General features: G+C 36.6%; 1 protein-coding gene across 1 annotated transcript; it reads right to left on the bottom strand.

The window, feature by feature from the left end:
• Positions 1-3,644: 3,644 nt before the first annotated feature.
• Positions 3,645-18,912, bottom strand: LOC114655791 (neuferricin). Its single transcript, XM_028807022.2, has 5 exons — positions 18,616-18,912; positions 14,090-14,230; positions 11,898-12,084; positions 8,681-8,885; positions 3,645-4,684 (listed from the first exon to the last, which is right to left on the bottom strand). Exons 1-4 carry the CDS (start codon positions 18,872-18,874, stop codon positions 8,690-8,692), a joined length of 783 nt encoding a protein of 260 aa, XP_028662855.1. The 5' UTR covers positions 18,875-18,912; the 3' UTR covers positions 3,645-4,684; positions 8,681-8,689.
• Between the last annotated feature and the right edge of the window lie 831 nt (positions 18,913-19,743).

The raw sequence follows: 19,743 nt of genomic DNA, 5'->3' as shown, positions 1-19,743 counted from the left end.
ATCCTTCACACTATACATGGGGACAACATGCAGGCACATCCCCTTCCTGGCAAATTCTCAACAGTTTCATGCTTTTTAAACTTCATTATTATGGCCCTGATTGTGTTTACTGGTAATTTTAATTTTAATACTTATTTTTTGTAGCCATTTCACAATCTATGCAGCTCAACAACTTTTTTTTTTCTCATTTGAGGTACGAGCTCTTTGGTTTTACCCATCTTGACAGATGACAAAAGGATTTTACCCGTTTGTTATTTCATATTTTACCCTGGTGAAATGGGAAATGGCTATAGACAACAGTCCCCAGACACCAAAAGTTCCTAAACACTAAAAGTAAATTCAAAAAATATTTTTCACCAAAGATGCAACATTATTTGATCTTATTTATAGTATTCTTCAAGGGTGCCAATAATTTTGCCACATACGTTTTTGACAAGATAAACTATTCCAAAGATATAACATTTTTGTAGGATTTTTTAAATTAAATAGTGTGGTGTAGATGTTGTGGATTCCGCTACTAACACTGTGTGACCCTGAGCAAATCACTTGACCTGTCTGTGCTCAAATTGGAAAAACAATAGAAATGTAATCAATTGTATCATTAAGTGTGTCATCCAAATAAGTAAATGTAAATAGTCAACAATTTCTCCAAACATTTGAGGAATATTAGAATCATTGTATGTGTTATCTATATTATATTAAAGTTTTTGTTCACTTTTTTTGAGGGATGCCAATATTTCTGGAGTTGACTGTAGATATGCCAGTAAATTTGTTAAAATGAGGTAAATCGAAGAAGGCATTAACCACAATCCAAAGGGCATGTAGAGTATTATAGTGGTAGTGGTATCGTCATGTAGAGTACAGTGAACTTCTTACTTGCATGTCAAGCTTCATATCATGTACTCCTTAGCCGGTTTCAGTGCCACTTGTTTATTATGTACTTATGTTGTATAATCATCACATTATTACAGATGACTCTTAGTGAAAAATAGTTAATCTTGGGGACAAAATAACTGATTATGACACTTGTAATAAACTGTAGTAGTTTGTAGTTATTGATCAGTCTTTCACAGTGCTGTAAGACCACTTCAGCCTAGTCCTCCTAGCAGATCTCCTTAAACTGAAATACATTTTGTGGGTCTTTCACCATTAACTTCTCTTTTCTCGTCCTGCCAGAGCACATTTTTCTTACGACGCCCTCAAACTCTTGACTTTCAATGTCAGTTATAATTGTGATATAGACTTGCCTTTATTTTTGCACTATTTTCTAAGAATCAGCTACATATAAGCACCATAGATGATCTGATATTCTTCCTCTCCACCTCATTTACTGGCCAATAGTCCTCTCTTCTATTCAAAAGCACAGTATTATGTTAATGCCTTTCCTTTTTATGTTGTATGCTGATTTTTCCAGAAGTAACTATTAATATTTTGAGAATATGACTAGATAACAGACATGTGGATTATGCAACATGCATAATGTGAGAATTATTTTTTTTTCATTGACATTTTTCACATTGTTTGGTGTTGTACAGCACTAGTCACCATTGGGTTCTGTTATATCATAAACATTTTTTCTCATTCTGCACAAGAATACATTTTTTGCCAGCCATTACCACAAAGTACATGGGGTAAGTACCATATATAGGAGTATCCTTTTAACTATATTTCATGCATATTTTTTTGTGGTATAAGAATTCAACAATTTAAACATTTAAAATAAACTTTATTAAAAAATATTCCTTATGAAAAACTTAACCAAAAGTAACCGCTAACAAAGGTTTGTGACAGCAGACAGTTTACCTGGAAGGATACAGTGGACTGCTTTTTGCTGCAAGTTTTGCTTGGAAAAGCTATGATGAACTATAATGCTGGTCTGGAACTTTACTCACAGATGTGTCACACAGTGTCTATAAGACTCTGTGTGCAGTACCACAAGACTTTGTTTTATGTTTTGATACTTCTATGTACTTGTATAATGTGTACACATTTTTCTTTTATGTTTATGTAATTTACATTACAATTTTAGATTAAAATGATTGGACAGTCTATAACTGAAATGCTAGATGTGGAGTATATTTTACCAATATCAGAAAATTGGATACTGTATAGATAAACACCGACAAGATAGTGTGTTTTATATATGCCTTTATGATCAAAGCTTCTGGGATAAGCTGTTCATCATCAGAATAATTAGCCACCCAAGGTTATGAGAGAGAACCATCCATCTTGACACTGAAGATGCTGACCATGCATCAGCCTGACTTCCGTGTCAAGACAATTAAAAATACTGTATATTTTTCTATTTTGGAGTTAAAATTCTCTTTTCCGGCATTGCTAGTAAGTAGAAAAATAATAAGCAATGTATCACCTCTGTAGATGGCACTGGTGATCTCATCCAGTGTGATTGCATATTCTCTCTCCATCACTCAATAATTCTACTATAATAAATTCATATTCTTATCCAGTAATATTACCTACAGCCACAATACACTTTTAACAGCAGGTTTAGATTGATTTTTAAATGCTGAGAATGATGAACCAACATGTAAGGTAACTTATTCCAGTTTGTATATTGAGAGGAAGGAAACCATGGCCACTTGACTGTGTTTTGCAAAACTATTTGCCACATCAGAAAAAAAGTAACACAAAATAACACTTCAGTCTCCTCTTGGGCAGTTCAGATTCAGACACAGAGAAGCAACTCTCAATCAAATGTCAGAAGAAATGACTACTACTAGAAATACCCTAAAAATATGCTTTATGCTATGTGAGATTTACATCCTTTAAACGATGCATCTCACTAAACTGCTTCATACTTCAGAATCTGGCTCAGTATTTTGTATTTTTGAATCTTATGTACTTTATCATGGCATTTTTCTGTTTTTTTTAGTTTGAACTTTGTTAAATGGCTTTCCTTATTGGTTAATTGTTTTGTGGTTTTAAATTATTTTTGTAAATATCTTTAATTAGTTTAATTATATTTCTACATAGTTCCTTAATTTATCCTTTGACTCTGACATTGGTGGAGTGAGGCCTCTAATTAGACAACATTTGTTGCAGCTCCTGGCAGACTATAAATGGGTTTCACAGCCACTGGATTGACATTAGATTCTTTCTGTGTCCTTTCTCCCTGTTTGGCTCTTCTCTGAAAGTTCTTTGAAATTTAATTTGTCCTTTTTGATCTTGTTTTTGAAATATGTATTTTTTCAATAAATGTATCATGATTTTGTGTGGCCATGTATTTTGACAATTTTTCTCTTCCCGGTTTGACAATAATCATAACAGTCAGGAAGTATTAGAAGAGGAGCAGATGTTTCATGGGTTGGAGATCAAGAAGGAAGTATGACATTCTATTTAGCTCTAGAGCTGCCTTGAGACACCACTGGTATGTTCAGTTATTCTTTCAAGGTGTTAAAAATGGCAACTGATGCTGCTTAAAAAGGTATTTTTTGTTACTCAGTTATATTTTATTACCAATAAAACAGATTTTAAATTGTGCATTATCTGTAGTCTGTACTATTTTCACTACTACAGAATTCTACTAGGTTGGAAAATGACTGACTGACTATATTAGAAACAGGTATATTCCACTTAAATGAAGGTTAGACTCTGCTGAGGTTTGGACAATAAACAACACCACATACAAAATGTATTTTATTTTAAACAAATGCTTAGTTTAGAAAATTATAGAAATAAATTGGGAAAAGACAAGGTTAATACATTAAAGGAAACAAAAGATAAATTGTAGGAAAGCTTAAAATGTCTTTTGAAAAGGTAAAAAAATACTTTTTCTCTGTTCAGCATTGTCTGTTATTGCACACTGTGATTAGAAGCTGTTACAAATTTTTTTTTTTTCTTAGTAGAACTATTGAATACTGTGTGTATTACCTGATCAATATTTCAGGACTATTCAAGCTAGTTAAATACAACTTATACATACTTTATTGATGTTAACCCCTTTCTCCTCACATAAATTTTATAACATCCATAATTTTTCATTTCAAATTAAGATTTTCTCTCTGCTTGGAATCTGCTACTAATATATACAAACTGAAATCTGCTAGTCCAAAAAGGACAAAAAACTACCCTTTGTTTTATATGTCTAATCTTGGTGTCCTTGGTGAAAAAAGAATAGTTTATTAATCAATGTAAAATAAGTACAATATTCTTTTATGAAGTTAAACTATAATATTACTACTTATAGCCTGAATAATACATTCACATGATGAGATAAAGGTACTTAGTTTTTATATTCTGGTGGGGTCATCCATTACTTGCAGCTTACATACTGTGGGTGTAATTAAATTGTCCAAAACATTTCCAGTTAACTAATGCTTTCAACTGAAAATATTTTTTTTCCAAATTTTAAACACACATATTTGTAACATCAATTAAAAAAATAATATATTTTATATTGAGTGACTGTCTCCTATGTTAGCCAAATATTTTGGGTGCTTGGCTGTTGCAGCTTTTTAACTTAGTAGTACACTCATTAGTTGAGGTATGAATTAAATAAAGCGTAGCATTTTAATAAAAGTTACAAGAAAGCTTTCAGAAATGTTAAAGTTATGTCCTTGTGGGGAATTTGAATAGGAAACCACTGGCAGAAGTAGATATCAAGAATTCAGGAGACTGCATTCACCTTCCTTTAGTCCCAAGAAGTTTTGTGGAAATCAGCAATCTAACAGAAAGATACTGAGGATTAGATTTCCTTGACACTAAAGCTTTAATATTACTGTTTTAAAAATCTCTAATTTTCCAATTTATTTTACATATCGTTCTGCAATAAAGCCTAGTAACGCCAAGTTTGAGAGAAAAAAAGCATAATTCTTGAAAAGGGTGTTAGGTATGTCTTAAATATTAATAACTGGAACATTTCTGTTTGTGTAATACTACGTAATAAAGTAGTTTCACCAGAATATATGGATCAGACACAACATTAAAAATACCTGACAGGTGACGTGAGTAACGCTGATTGTTTCATTACAATGGCACCTGTCAAGGAGTGGGATATTAGGCAGCAAGTGAACAGCTAGTTCTTGAAGGTGATGTTTTGGAAACATGAAAAATGAGCAAGCGTAAGGATCTGAGAAACTTTTCACAAGGGCCATACTGTAGTAGCTAGACAACTGGATCACAGCATCTCCAAACTGGCAAGTATTATGGGGTGTTCCTAAGCATGCAGTTGTTACCTACCAAAAATGGTCTGAGGAAGGATAAACCAGCAAGAATGTCATGGGCGCCCAAGTCTCATCGATGTACATGGGGGTGAAGGCTAGCCCATCTGGTCTGATCCAACAGAAGAGCATCTGTAGTAGAAGTGGTTGAAAAACTTAATGCTGGCCATAAGAGAAAGGTGTCAGAATGCACATTGCACTGCAGCCTGCTGTGTAGCCACAAACAGGGCAGAGTGCCCATGTTGAGCCCCTGTCCATTGCCGAAAGCACCTACAATTGGCGTGTCAGAATTTGGCCATAAGGCAATTAAAGAAGGTGGCCTGGTTTGAGGAATCATGTTTTCTTTTAGATCATGTGGATGGCCAGGTGGGTGTGCTTCATTTACCTGGGGAAAGAGATGACGACAGGATGCACTTTGGGAAGAAACCAAGCTGGCAGAGCCTGTGTGATGCTCTGGGCAATGTTCAGCTGTGAAACTTTGGGTCCAGGCATTTATGTGGAAGTTTTGACATACAGTATGCCACCTAGCTAATGATTATTGCACACCATGTACACCCTTTCATAGCAACAGTATTCCTTAATGGCAGTGGCCTCTTTCAGCAGGATAATGCGCCATGCCACACTAAAAAATTGTTCAGGAGTTGTTTGAGGAACATATCAAAGAGTTCAAGGTGTTAACTTGGCCTCTAAATTCTCCAGATCTTAATCCAATCGAGAATCTGTGGAACGTGCTGAAAAAACAAGTTTGTCCATGGTGATTCCACTTCACAACTTTCAAGACTTAAAGGGTCAGCTTCGAACGTCTTGATGCCAGATGCCACAGAACTCCTTCTGAGGTCTTGTGGAGTTCTTACCTCAACGGGTCAGAGCTGGTTTAGTGGCATCAGGGGAACCTACACAGTATTGGGTAGATGGTTTTAAAATTGTGGCTGATTGGGTGTATAATTTGCTGCCATTAAGAAATCCCCTCCATCATAAAAATGATTTAATAAGAATTGTTTGGTCAGCGTATCTCATCATTGCAACTCCTGTACAGAGCAACTCGCTCAAATTATTGCTTTCATATCAGCATATGAAGCTGATCACAATACATCCCAACTTTGCATCATGTTACACCTTCATAGCCCACATTTGACTCTCAGCAGCATGCACTATTTCATACAACTTGCATAAAATTTTCTCTTCAAATGCACTTTTCAGTCAGATTGGGGCATCTCCATGAAAGAACCTCCACACACCTATTTCTACTAATATTACTGTCAAGACCATACCACATCCTACTTCACCAAACAGTACTCGAATAGGGTAAAATAAATTAAGAGTTATTGTAATAACTCTAATTCTGATGTCTAAGTTTAAATTTGCTATATATCATCATTTGGGAACCCCTTCACACACAACTAAAAAAGGATATGCTGTTGTGTGCATTACCCCTCACTCCATTACGTTTCATGTTCCCAATTCCATTATCCAGTGCACTGCAGAGAGTTCTCCGTATCAACTTTACTACACACACTACACAGTCCTGTACCAACTCTTCTACTCCTTTTGCCACTTTGTCTCAAGCCATCAGTTTGGCTTTACATTCTCTCTCCTTCAGGCTTTTCACTTCCTCTTGATTTTTAAATAGATTTCTCATCAGCAATGAGCTCAGACCAAATTCTTGGTGAAACCTAACTTCACAACTTTTACAATCTCCCCCTGACCTAAATTTCATAATTCCTCATTTACCACCTTTCCTGACAAATATTATCAAATAAAATATTATCTACTTCCAGAATCTGTCCTAAATTTCTTAGTGCCCACCTGCCTACTTATCACTATTGTGACAGATAAGGGCGCCCTCGCTCCCTTGAACCCTCGGACAATACGCCAGACACCGGATAAAAGTCCAAATATGATATTTATTATAATAATACTGTGCACAAAGTACCACCACTCCACAAATCTCCAATAAACCATACACAATAAACAAATCACAATAATCCTCCACTCCCAGACGCTTAGCCACCCCGCCTCCCAACTCAGATCGACATCTGGGATTTCCCACAGTCAATTTATAGTCTTTGACCTGAAAGTGCTTCTGAACCCTCAGTCCATGTGACTTCCTAGCACCTCCGGGTCAGATCAAAAACTCTTCTTTTTCATCCCGGAAGCATGTAATTTCTTCTGCCCATGTGACTGGGACGTACTTCCGGGGTGTTGGGAAAATAGTCCTTACTCCTCCCTGCAGCGGCCCCCATGGTATCCAGCAGGGCTGTGAATTAAAAGTCCACTGTCCATAATTCCCTGCTGGCATTCAGGGCACTTCCACGCTACAGGGAGGGCTCCACCTAGCGGCCTGGGGGTATTGGCCGAGATGAATGGCCGGCCATATCCCACAATTCCCTCTCCTCAGCGATGCCCAGTGGGGCGGAGCGTCCAGCCCCATATGGGACGTCTTCCTCCAGGAGGATCCATGGGTCGGGCCTTGGCTATGTCGTAAAGACTCCCGGCAGAACCTAGGGGGTAGGGAGCCCCTCTGATCCCCTGTCCTCCGAGGACAACTTCGCCATACGTGGCCCGGCCGGTGGCAGTAGTAGCATAGCTGCTGTCCTCCCATTTGTATCCCTCTGCGAGACTGGAAACACCTAGGAAACTCTGGCTCCACCCCGTTTCCCGCTGAGGAGGGTACTACGGCCGCCTCTGATGTTCCAGTTCTCTTTTCTATTTTCTCAGGAGATTCGCGCTTCATTTTTGGGATCTCCTGTTTAATCTGGGGCTTATCCACAGTTTGGGTCTCTCTATGTGTATGAGAAAGCCCCTTTACTGTCTGAATCCCCTTTGATTTATATATGACCGGTGTCTGGTGTATTGTCCAAGGGTTCAAGGGAGCGAGAGCGCCCTTATCTGTCACAGTTGGCGTAGTCTCAGCAGGATTCTCTGGCTGTCGGTTTGGCAGAGGACCTGGAAAAAATTTAGTGTGGACAGAATACCCCGAGAAGACAGTGTCACGACACACGGGAAAAATCGCCAGAAACCCCGATTTACCAAGGACGTCATGGGGAAGAAGAAGGCAAGGCAGAGCTGAGCTGGGTGGAAGGGTGGCAACGCGTCTGGGAGATTACAGGATTGATTATTGATTATTATTGAGTATAGTGGAGTGGTGGTGCTTTATGCACTTTATTATTACAATAAATATTCATCTTTGGACTTTTACCTGGTGTCTGCCATGTGATCTGAGGGTTCAAGGGAGCGAGGGCGCCCTTATCTGTCACACTGTACAATGACAATTACATTTTCCAGATAAATAAGTACCTAAGCACCATTTTCATGATTAATTCCTAAAACATCACTAGTAAACATGAAGGAAGGAATTTGACAAGCAAACAGTTACTAAAGTGACAGAGAATCTCCCAGACCAAATACACTTAAAGGAAATGTATGACTTGGGTTGATTTGGATAAAATGTAGCAGTATTACTTCCTAAGAATATTACATTCTTCTCATATATTTCTTACCATTTGCTTTTAGCCTTTTAGGATGCAGGATTCTTCTAGTGGAGGACAGTTGTCATATACTTGCAGGTTTGGATTGTCAAGTTCTCCTCTATTGTTCTGACTGGAAATGTCATTGACAACCTGCACACAAACACAATGGAAGCCTCTGCTGCCTGGACTGTAGAGTTTTCTAGGAACCCCAGCCCAGTTCCTCTGAATACCTCCACTACAGAGAAAACACAAGATGGGTAATTAATCATGTTTTTCTTATTCTTCAAATACATGTCCTAGGAATAATAAAATATTTTAAATTATGCCCAAGCTAATATAGTAGTCTCAGGAATTTCCTGGATCTGCATTTATGTGCTTCTGTTGTTTTTATCTTCCCTTACACAGCATTATTTTTGGCCCAAAAACATCTTTTTGATTTGAGTATATGAAAAAAGGCAAATTAAAAGAATAATTACAATACTTGTTCCTTACTGCTCACTACTGTATTCCTTTTAGACCAAAAAATGAAGTCTGCAGATTATCACTACCTTAGCTGGGATGGTATGTACAGTATGAATGCTATCCGCCAAGGTAATTAGAATGTCACACTGACAAGACTTATGAGCAAATTGCTGTAAATTCTTGACATAGTGAACTTGGGAGTTGACTGTGGTTGAAAAACACTATTGACAGGATGCCCTGAACGTAGTTTTCCCTTTCATACTAAAACTGCACTAAACATTAAGAATGTATACTGTAGGTGTTGCACTAAATTATATGCCCATACATGAAAAAATGGCAGACATCAGACACAGAGAATGTGTATGTTTCTCCCTAATTGTCAGCACTGCTCACAGAATGTAATCTAGCCACCGGAGGGAAACAAGCCAAACTTGGAAACAAGATTAAAGAAACATCTCAGAGGTTTAAATTGTCAGTTTCAACTGTAAGGAATGTAATCAGGAAACGGAAGGCCACAGGCACGGTTGCTGTTAAACCCAGGTCTGGCAGGCCAAGAAAAATACAGAAGCAGCATATGCGCAGGATTGTGAGAATGGTTACAGACAACCCACAGATCACCTCCAAAGACCTGCAAGAACATCTTGCTGCAGATGGTGTATCTGTACATCATTCTACAATTCAGTGCAATTTGCACAAAGAACATCTGTATGGCAGGGTGATGAGAAAGAAGCCCTTTCTGCACTCACGCCACAAACAGAGTCGCTTGTTGTATGCAAATGCTCATTTAGACATGCCAGATTCATTTTGGAACAAAGTGCTTTGGACTGATGAGACAAAAATTGAGTTATCTGGTCATAACAAAAAGCGCATTGCATGGCAGAAGAAGAACACCGCATTCCAAGATAAACACCTGCTACCTACTGTCAAATTTTGGTGGAGGTTCCATCATGCTGTGGGGCTGTGTGGCTAGTTCAGGGACTGGAGCCCTTGTTAAAGTCGAGGGTCAGATGAATTCAACTCAATATCAACAAATTCTTCAGGATAATGTTGAAGCATCAGTCACAAAGTTGAAGTTACGCAGGGGTTGGATATTCCAACAAGACAATGTATATATTATTTGTCTTTTATTAGGGGAAACTTACTGTATATACACATGTTTGGTTATGCTTGTGCATTTGGATTTTATTATGCATTGTTTTATGAATTACTTTTATATAAATTAACATACTATTTACTAAACACATGTTAATCTATAGCTGCATCCTGAAAAGGCAACCACTTTCTGTTATGGAGTATAATGATAACCAAGCAGCAAACTGTCATCACCTTATGAGGAACCACATATACCTTTATTCCATTGACCCCATTTTTTTCTTCTTTAAATTAGATGACAAGGAAACCATAGCTAAAGTGCATGTTTCCTTCTTCTCTGCAGTGCAGTGTGGATTACTGGATGTTTTTTGTTTAAAGATAACAAAACCATATGAAAGGATAAAGGTTACATTAACAGATCTACTGTGAAAACCTAGAGTCAGAATTTTTAAGCAAGAACTAACATTCCAGTGTTAGTACAGCAGGAGCAGGTAGTATGATGAATTTTAAAAAGTATAACAATATTTATAAATTTATACTGAAACCATCCAATTCACTATCTAAATTAAGTTTGCAAATGTTACTTATTTCTGTGCAAGTTTGTCTTCTACACATGCATTATTTGTTTGATTTGTTGACTCCAAAATGGTTGTTATGAGTGAATAAGGCTATGGCAACAAGTATGCTCTGTGATGCACTATCTGTATTCTGTATTCATTTTTGCTTTGTTCTCACTGCTGTTGGCATAGGCTTAGATTAAGCAGGCTTGAAATATGATGGACTTAGAAATCATATCATTTAAAGTAGAGTTATAACTGCTGTCAAGTATTTTATACCACAGTACATCCATCCATCCATCCATTTTCCAACCCGCTGAATCCGAACACAGGGTCACGGGGGTCTGCTGGAGCCAATCCCAGCCAACACAGGGCACAAGGCAGGAACCAATCCCGGGCAGGGTGCCAACCCACCGCAGTACCACAGTACATGCATCGGGTATACTGTATGATGTGTATTGTAGTGCTATACATTCATATTTTCATTGGTTGCATGATGTCCACTTTAGATTTTTTCAGCATGATAATATAATGAAATGGCTACTGTATAAGGCACAGCTAAATCAACACTTTGCTTGTTGTTGTCACTCATTATAATCCAAATCTGTTCATATTAGGTAATATGAACGGGAACTTATCTTTTAAAATAGAAAAAATACCTAAAATCTGTCACCTTAAAACTTTATTATATACAGTTGTGCTTGAAAGTTTGTGAACCCTTTAGAATTTTCTATATTTCTGCATAAATATGACCTAAAATATCATCAGATTTTCACTCAAGTCCTAAAAGTAGATAAAGAGAAACCAGTTAAACAAATGAGACAAAAATATTATACTTGGTCATTTATTTGTTAAGGAAAATGATCGAATATTACAAAAGTTTATGTGACACAGGTGAAGCGGATTACTTATGTTACTAGAGCAAACATCCTGGTTTTTTAAAAGCTGAATAACACAAAATTTAAATAATTGAATTGCTTGGTTTGAGGCAGAATTTAAAATGTAGAGGAACCAATGCACAAACATTTCTTTAAAAAGTAAATTAACTATCATTAGCACCAGTAAGGTTAATTAAACTACAAAATTGCTGATGAAACAGAACGTGTTGAAAAAGATGAATGTATTCTCTAGCTTACCTGTTTGTGGTACACCATACTCTGCCACCGCTTGCTGCACTCCACTCCGAGTTACATGGAGGAAAGCGCAGGTTGTCCAATTGAGTCTTTGCTTTTAGCTTTTGACCTTCATATATAGATGTCTCGGCCTGTTTGAGGGCTTCCGTTGGTTCTCCATTGTTAGTATAGAATCTTCCAATCAACTTGCCTTAAAAAAAAAAAAAAGAAACTACTTTAACAAATATCATTAAAATTAACTAATTTTATATTGTTGTTAACCTGTTGCATATTCTCAGGAAAATGAATCCCTGTGTAATGCTTTTGTTTATAAAATAAAAAACTGATCATAAGAAGGTGAACCTCTGAAAACACCAAAAGAATGCAGAGTGAATGGGAGAGATAAAGATTTATTTTTAGGCATTTAAAAAAACTTTTACAGTGCACGTGGTTATCACTGGCAATATTCTGTTATCTTTTAAATTTAACCAAAATACCCCACTAGAAACTTCAAATGTACATATGTTGTGAGAATTCTAAAAGTACTGAATTCTAATATAAAGCACTTAATTTTAAGACTTCATGTTTTTTGCGGTTTTAGTGTATACTTCCCATACCTGCTGTTTGGCAGAACTAGTCTCAGATATCTTACAACTGTGAGTAGACTTTCTACACATGAGCCAGCAGATTTTAGAAAATATCTTTACTGTATTTTCACAAAGTCTCTGTGATAAATATGCTATATGCAGTAGCTGTGCCAGGAATTTTTTATTGGTGTACAGTATGTTTAAGACATTCTATGGAGGAATTAATAATGCAACATCAAAACAAAAAAATGGCATTTTGAGACATTGTGTATTTCATTATTAAACAAACTAAGGTGGCACTAACATTATGCCATATATATTATGTTGTATTTTTTGGGGAAAGCAATATAGAATTTGAATATCTAGATAAATTCTTAAATATGGATATGTCTTCTTTAAACATAAAGGCAACTGTAAGAATCCTAACTCTCCTCTTTTAAGTCAGTGGGTAACTGATGTTCTATACTATTTGAAACTGGAAAAATCAAATTCTCACTTAGAGGATCTATGCAGAATGTTTTCAAAACCTGGCAGGATCTAATCAATAACATTCTAGAATAAGCTTTTAAAGCACTGAGGAAGCAGATTCTCTCCCCTTTTTTCCTTTTTTTTTTCTCTCCATTTATCATTATTCACTTATTAATTCATCTACTTACTTATTTTTACTAGCTTTAAGTTTTACCCTGCTGGCTTATCTCTCTTTCTAAGGGGTGGGGGTTGATTTGTTTTCGATCTTATGTTTGTAAAAATTGATTTATTTGTATGGAATGATGTGTGATTTTAATAAAATCAATAAAAATAAAAAAAAACCATGAAGGACAAAAACACTTAAGTACTCAATTCATTTTAGAAATGGGCATATACATTACAAAGCTATTCCAGTCTTGTAATCATTGATAAAGTTAAAACAAAAAAATAATTACTGGCCTTTTATGGTGAGTTACATCTAAAATATTTTACCTATAAACAAAAAACACCCGTCTGTTTGGTGGTATTCAAGATAAATCATTCGAATATTAGAAACACATAAACAGAGATTTTAAAATCTATGCATTCATAAATAGACTGTTTTATAAATAAAATTCAAGGCATTTCAGTTCTGCCTTGCAGCAATGGCTACTAGAATAGACATCCTCTCCATGTCCTCTGGTATAAAGTGGGTTTGTGAAAAGGATGGCCTCAAAAATAGAAATACAGTAATCATTTTAATTATGTAATAATACATTGTTACAAATAAAAGAGATCGCTTTAAATAAATGGTGCACAAAACATTTAAAAAGTGTGTTTACAAATTTTATTTTACTTGCAACAGCATAAATGAGATCAAATAATATGTTGTTTGCCTATAATAGCAACAAATAATATAATATGGCTTGGATACCTTTTAGAATAAACTCTTGACCTATTGTAGAAGGTTTTATATAGCCTATAATATGTGGACTATGCTTGATCAGAAATTATGTAGACTCTTAATTCATTTGAACATAAATTCTAGATATTCAGAGAAGAAACCGCAAAGCTTGCTTCTATAGAACAAAGGTCAACAACTACTGGTTTTCACCCCAATGAGTGGATGTTCCTCTGTGCCACACATGAAATTCCCTTAAACACCATGTCCCTAGTACCTACCAACAAATGGATATTCCTTTTTATAAAAGGATAGCCAATCATTTATGACAAGGACTTCTAATGGGGACAGTCCAGATAAATCATCCACTAAGCCAGTCTCTGTGAAGTCTCCAGTCACAAAGGCTCGTGATCCATCTTTGCCTTTAAACAAATAAAAACATTAGCCATATAATAAACAGTTGCTGTACTTCTTTCCTGTCTAACATAATTAGATTTAGCCACATCTATTCTACCTATTATATTCAACATCATAGTACCTCAGCAGATAATGTATTTATTTTTGCAGATAATGTAGCAATTTAGATTGTAAATCTTTAAATTATGCATTCAGCAAAATCTACAAAAACTTCTTAACACAAAATTACAATGTTTACGAACTCTGAATCTTTTAACAATGGGGTAAATCAGATACAGCATTGTTTCCAAGATAAATTGAAAAGTTAAACTATATTTCTTATTTTGTAATACTGTGTACAGTATAAAATAAACCACTATCATATCTGAATTAAGCTATGGCATTTGTAGAAGTTGTAAAGAGCATTGCAGTAATATATATGTTTATTCAAGCACTGCAGGAATGCCAACTGTAATTTCTACTTGAAATTGAAATAGCCTATTCTTTCAATTATAAAGTCTTAAACATTAGCAAACTTGCTTACTACTATAATATAGTCAACAAGCACTGTAATAAAGGTTTCCATCTAAGCAAATGAATGCGATACATTTCATTCTAAATGGTACTTACTGATAACAATGTTTTTCTGTTTGCCAATAATTTAAAAAGGTAACAATTCTATTTTCTTTTCATTCATTTTATTTGCAAAAATGTGCATTACCCACTGGTGCCAAAGAACAAGACAAGAAAGACTGGGTCTATCATGCATCCCTAGATCAGGGGTAGACAACGTCAGTCCTGGAGGGTCACAGTGGCTGCAGGTTTTCATTCCAACCCAATTGCTTAATTAGAAACCAATCCTTGCCAATCTCTGACCTTACTTAATTTTAAGGCCTGTTAATCTGTAATGTAATATTTGTATATTGTAGGTTTGTTTCTTTTCAAGGAAATCATTGAAATGATTTGAAGCGTAAAACAAATTATTTTCAGTCTGTTACATTTTTCTCTTAAGTGTTTTATTAAACCAAATAGTGCAGGATGAATCCACACAAGTGTAAATGGAAACAAGTTAGATGGAGAACTGCTGGTTCCTTTGTCATTTGCATCTCATTGCTAATAAGAAGCCACTAAAACAGTGATTGCAGCTGTTTTAAGACTGAATTAAGCTGTTAAGGGTGGGAAACCATAACAAGCAAGACCACTAAAATGAAGCATCAAAATGTCACCCGAGCAATAAGTGCTTCATCAGCAATAATTGACTTCTCATTAAGAAACGGGGTTGGAACAAAAACCTGCAGCCACTGTGGCCCTCCAGGACTGATGCTGCCCACCCCTGGTCTAGATAATTTAAAACAATTGCCCAAATGATTCATACAATACATTGTTACAAGTAAAAAAAAACTGCATGACAGCTGTATGTGAAAAAATTAGAGTAACAGATCCCAGTTTAACAGCAACATTTACCGACACATATTTTTGATGGGAGAGGATTCCCTTTCCTAAGACCAAACCAAAAAAAATGTCATCATAAACACAGGAACCATAGTTTTCCTATGTTGGGAGGCACAGTGGAATAGGGTTTAGTAATGGTTCTTAAAGGTCCCAAAGCCCCTTGCTTAATTCAAGGCTTGAGTCTTGTCCACATGGAGACGGCTACATTGTCCCTGTGTCTGCATGACTTTTTCTTACACATCTCAAAGATGTGGTTGTGATGTGTGCACCTATGCATAATGGTCTGGGACCCTGTCTAGGGTTGGTTCCCATCTTGCTCCTCTCCTAAAACTCTGGCTTCCTGTAACTCTCAACGGGATAAGTGAATCTGAAAATTAATGGATAGATTTCCTTATTTCATATTGGTTCATTCAAAACGAACATGTTACGATCTCTAAAGTGATTTATGTATATAGTTTTAAAACATAAAATGTATTTATACAAATTATGCCCATTCAATTATTTGACTTAATTACAGGCAAATAGTTAGCCAGGTTTGAGACTGAAACCTGTAACCATCTGCAGTTCATGCATAGAAAACAAAAAATCATTCACTTTAAACAACAATTGAATCTGTCTATCCATCCATTTTTTTCTGGACCTGCTTATTCCAATTTAGCATTACACAGATGATTCTAGCAGCACTGGGCAGGAGTCAACTCTGGGTGTAGTCTGTCAGTTGCAGGGCATATTCATACACACACCTCCACTCCCACTCATTTTGAAACAGGCTAACACGTATGTGTTTGGGATGTGGTAAGGTTATCTAGGGTGAAAGTCTAGTCCAGTCAGACGAGCGAGAGCAAAAGCATTTGCCAAGAATGTTTTCATTAATCAAGAACGAAAGTTGGAGGTTCGAAGACGATCAGATACCGTCGTAGTTCCGACCATAAAAGATGCCAACTAGCGATCCGGCGGCGTTATTCCCATGACTCGCCGGGCAGCCAACCAGGAAACCAAAGTCTTTGGGTTCCGGGGGGAGTATGGTTGCAAAGATGAAACTTAAAGGAATTGACGGAAGGGCACCACCAGGAGTGGAGCCCGTGGCTTCATTTGACTCAACACGGGAAACCTCACCCGGCCCGGAGATGGAGAGGATTGACAGATTGTTGTTGTTGTCTATTGGAACTGTGAAGGCAACATAGCAAGGAAGATGTACACGAAAATGTTGTAGTATTTTAAGGGTCATAATAAAATAGTTAAAAATTCATACTATTATAATATTGTTAGAGTAATGAGTTCAAACGTCTTAGGCATGCAGTAATAGCTATATGATGTAATAAGACATATGGTGGTAAAATAAATGAGAGGTTAAAATGGACTGTACTAGCTTATCTTGATATCTTTACTTACAATATTAACCAGACCACTGGCTATGCTACAGCCACTTCAAAATTAAAACAAAACAAAAACCAAAAATGTAAACAGAAATGAATTAACTGTTGTATTGCATTTTAATAATACTGAACATGCTAAAGCTGATATAAAGTACATTATGTACTGGATATGTTTTATAAACAAACAAAAATTTATCTTATCAAGTGAATGAACATGGAACACAATTAAAATAGTCTGTGCAAATTAATATTATGTATAAAAGGCAATACTGTATTAAGGCAAAATAATCTTAAATAAAAATCTTTATAACAATTAGCATGAAGAATCTGTCACCTTCAGTTCCACTGTAGATCTAATCCAGTAGTAATTATAAATTCTTATTTAGACCTGGAGCCTTCCAGAAAAGAAACATTGGGGAAAAAAATTATTTCATTAATATTATATTATTTTTCTGTATTGATATTTAGCCATGAATATTAGGACTTGGTGTGAGAATAAAAAATAATGCATTTTAATGCAGTGAACATTCTACAGGAGTATCTACAGTTTACTATCTAACCAGATTTTTGGATTTTTCTTTAGTGTGTGAAAGAGACGATACAAAAATGGATAGTTGACACAATGCAGTGAGATGGCAAAAAATAAAATAAAAAAGGAGGACAATTAAAATTTTAACAGGAATATTTGTATGAGACATGACGAGAACAGATCTCATTCTTCCATATACTTGGTATTGCAGGAAGTGCAGCACTAATAGAAATGTCTGGCGTGGTAAAATAAGAGCACCAAGAAGCCACTGAATTAAATAAACATATTTAATTAACATCAAGAAGTGGCTTATAAATTAGAAGTTGGTTGGATAGAAAATGGTGATTCTCCAGCAGCTGAGTTTGAGACTCTGCAGTTAGCACAGTTGTTTTATTTTGAGTCTTATTATTTTTTGGCTGGCAGTTAAGGCTTCTGAATCTAAAAAAGCAAGTCAATTAAAGGTGAAAGATGTACATTCATTTAGTAGGAGTATTTGGTTACACATTAAGAATACGGATGGAAATAAAACCTGCAGCTAGTGTGCTCTACAGGGACCTGAATTTGACACCTCTTCTCTAGAGCACTCCGGCATCTTATAGGCAGATTGGAATGCTTTCTATGTTGGTGCGCCGTGCATGACCCTGCCTAGGAGTCCTGTCTTTTCTTTGACATTGCCAGATTTGGTTCCGGCCAAAATTAGAAAAATCATATTTTAGTTATGAATGAATGACATTCAATTATCCTTAAATAGGAAACACAATAATCTGCACTTGTGGCTCTGCCTTATTTAAAATATTTACATAGAAACACCACTCAGAGTAAACGCATTCGAAATACAGACGTACTGACACAGCAAGTGAAATACTTGAGGGATCCTTGTGTTTTGTTACATTACTGAAGATCTGCTAGATCAATTTAAAATGGATTGTTAATGCAAAATCTATGGAACTACGTAGATAATCAATTTTAAAGAAATATAATTTAACAGATTTCAATGAGATTCTATAATCAAACCCATAATCTCGAGCTGTTAAGTTGTTCTGCTGTGGGTTACCTGCAAACACGTGATATGAGCCCCCCGGAGAGTAGTGCCTGCGACCCCTGCTCACATCGAACACTTGTCCCAGTACTGCTAGGTATAGCCCGGGGCTATCCGGCGTACCCGTGTATCGAGAGAGCTCTTCGGGAGTCAGTAACAGCGTATGTGACTCCGGCAATCGCAACAACAGAGCTGAAATCCACCGAAAATCTTTGTCGGAGGCAAAAAACACACACACAGCAAGTAAACCAAGTGCCACTGAATAACGAATCATGGCATAGAATTAAGAGATTCAGACTTTAGGGGTGCCACTTCCGCCTTGCGCAGGACCGCCTACGCCGCTTGGTGACGTGCCTGACGGAAGGCGGAAGATTAATTGAATCATAGACGTACAGGAGCTTACTGTACAGCCCGAAGCCACCAACCTGGACCTCCAAGTACTCGGAATTAAGTTAATGGACAGTCGTCATTATGTGAGTCAGGTAACCCTGCAAGAACCCCAATCGTAACAATACTTTAAGCGGGATAAGCTCTGGAGGTCTGCAGCTAGTTGGACTCTATTGGAGTCAACTCCACCTACTTGGAGCTCCAAGGTGGAGGATCCGGGCTACAAAGATAGGTAATTGGAGCCCAACGCTTTCAGTGTATAAATGAGAGTATTTGTCATCAACAAATGCTTTTTTTTAAGAATAATAAACAAATCTCGAGATGATATGTATTTTCTGAAGTAATATACTTCAAAATAACACATGCATTCAAATACAGACAGCACATATTTTTCATCCATCCATCCATCCATCCATCCATTTTCCAACCCGCTGAATCCGAACACAGGGTCACGGGGGTCTGCTGGAGCTAATCCCAGCCAACACAGGGCACAAGGCAGGAATCAATCCTGGGCAGGGTGCCAACCCACCGCAGAACTTTACACAACCAAGGTGCAAATCTTCTAAACATTTAAGAAAAATATTAACATACTAGCTGTGCTACCCAACCCTACCACAGGGGATGCACAAACCAGTGTGTATCTTCGTGCCAGTCCCAAGCCTGGATAAATTGGGAGGGTTACGTCAGGAAGGGCATCCGGTGTAAAATTTTGCCAAATCAATATGTGGACAACAATACAAATTTCCTTAGGGTGAT

Source organism: Erpetoichthys calabaricus, chromosome 8 (assembly GCF_900747795.2).
Source record: "Erpetoichthys calabaricus chromosome 8, fErpCal1.3, whole genome shotgun sequence".
In the NCBI taxonomy this organism is placed as follows: Eukaryota; Metazoa; Chordata; class Cladistia; order Polypteriformes; family Polypteridae; genus Erpetoichthys; species Erpetoichthys calabaricus.
Note: the sequence above shows the minus strand (reverse complement) of the source record. Positions and strands in the feature narration are given on the sequence as shown.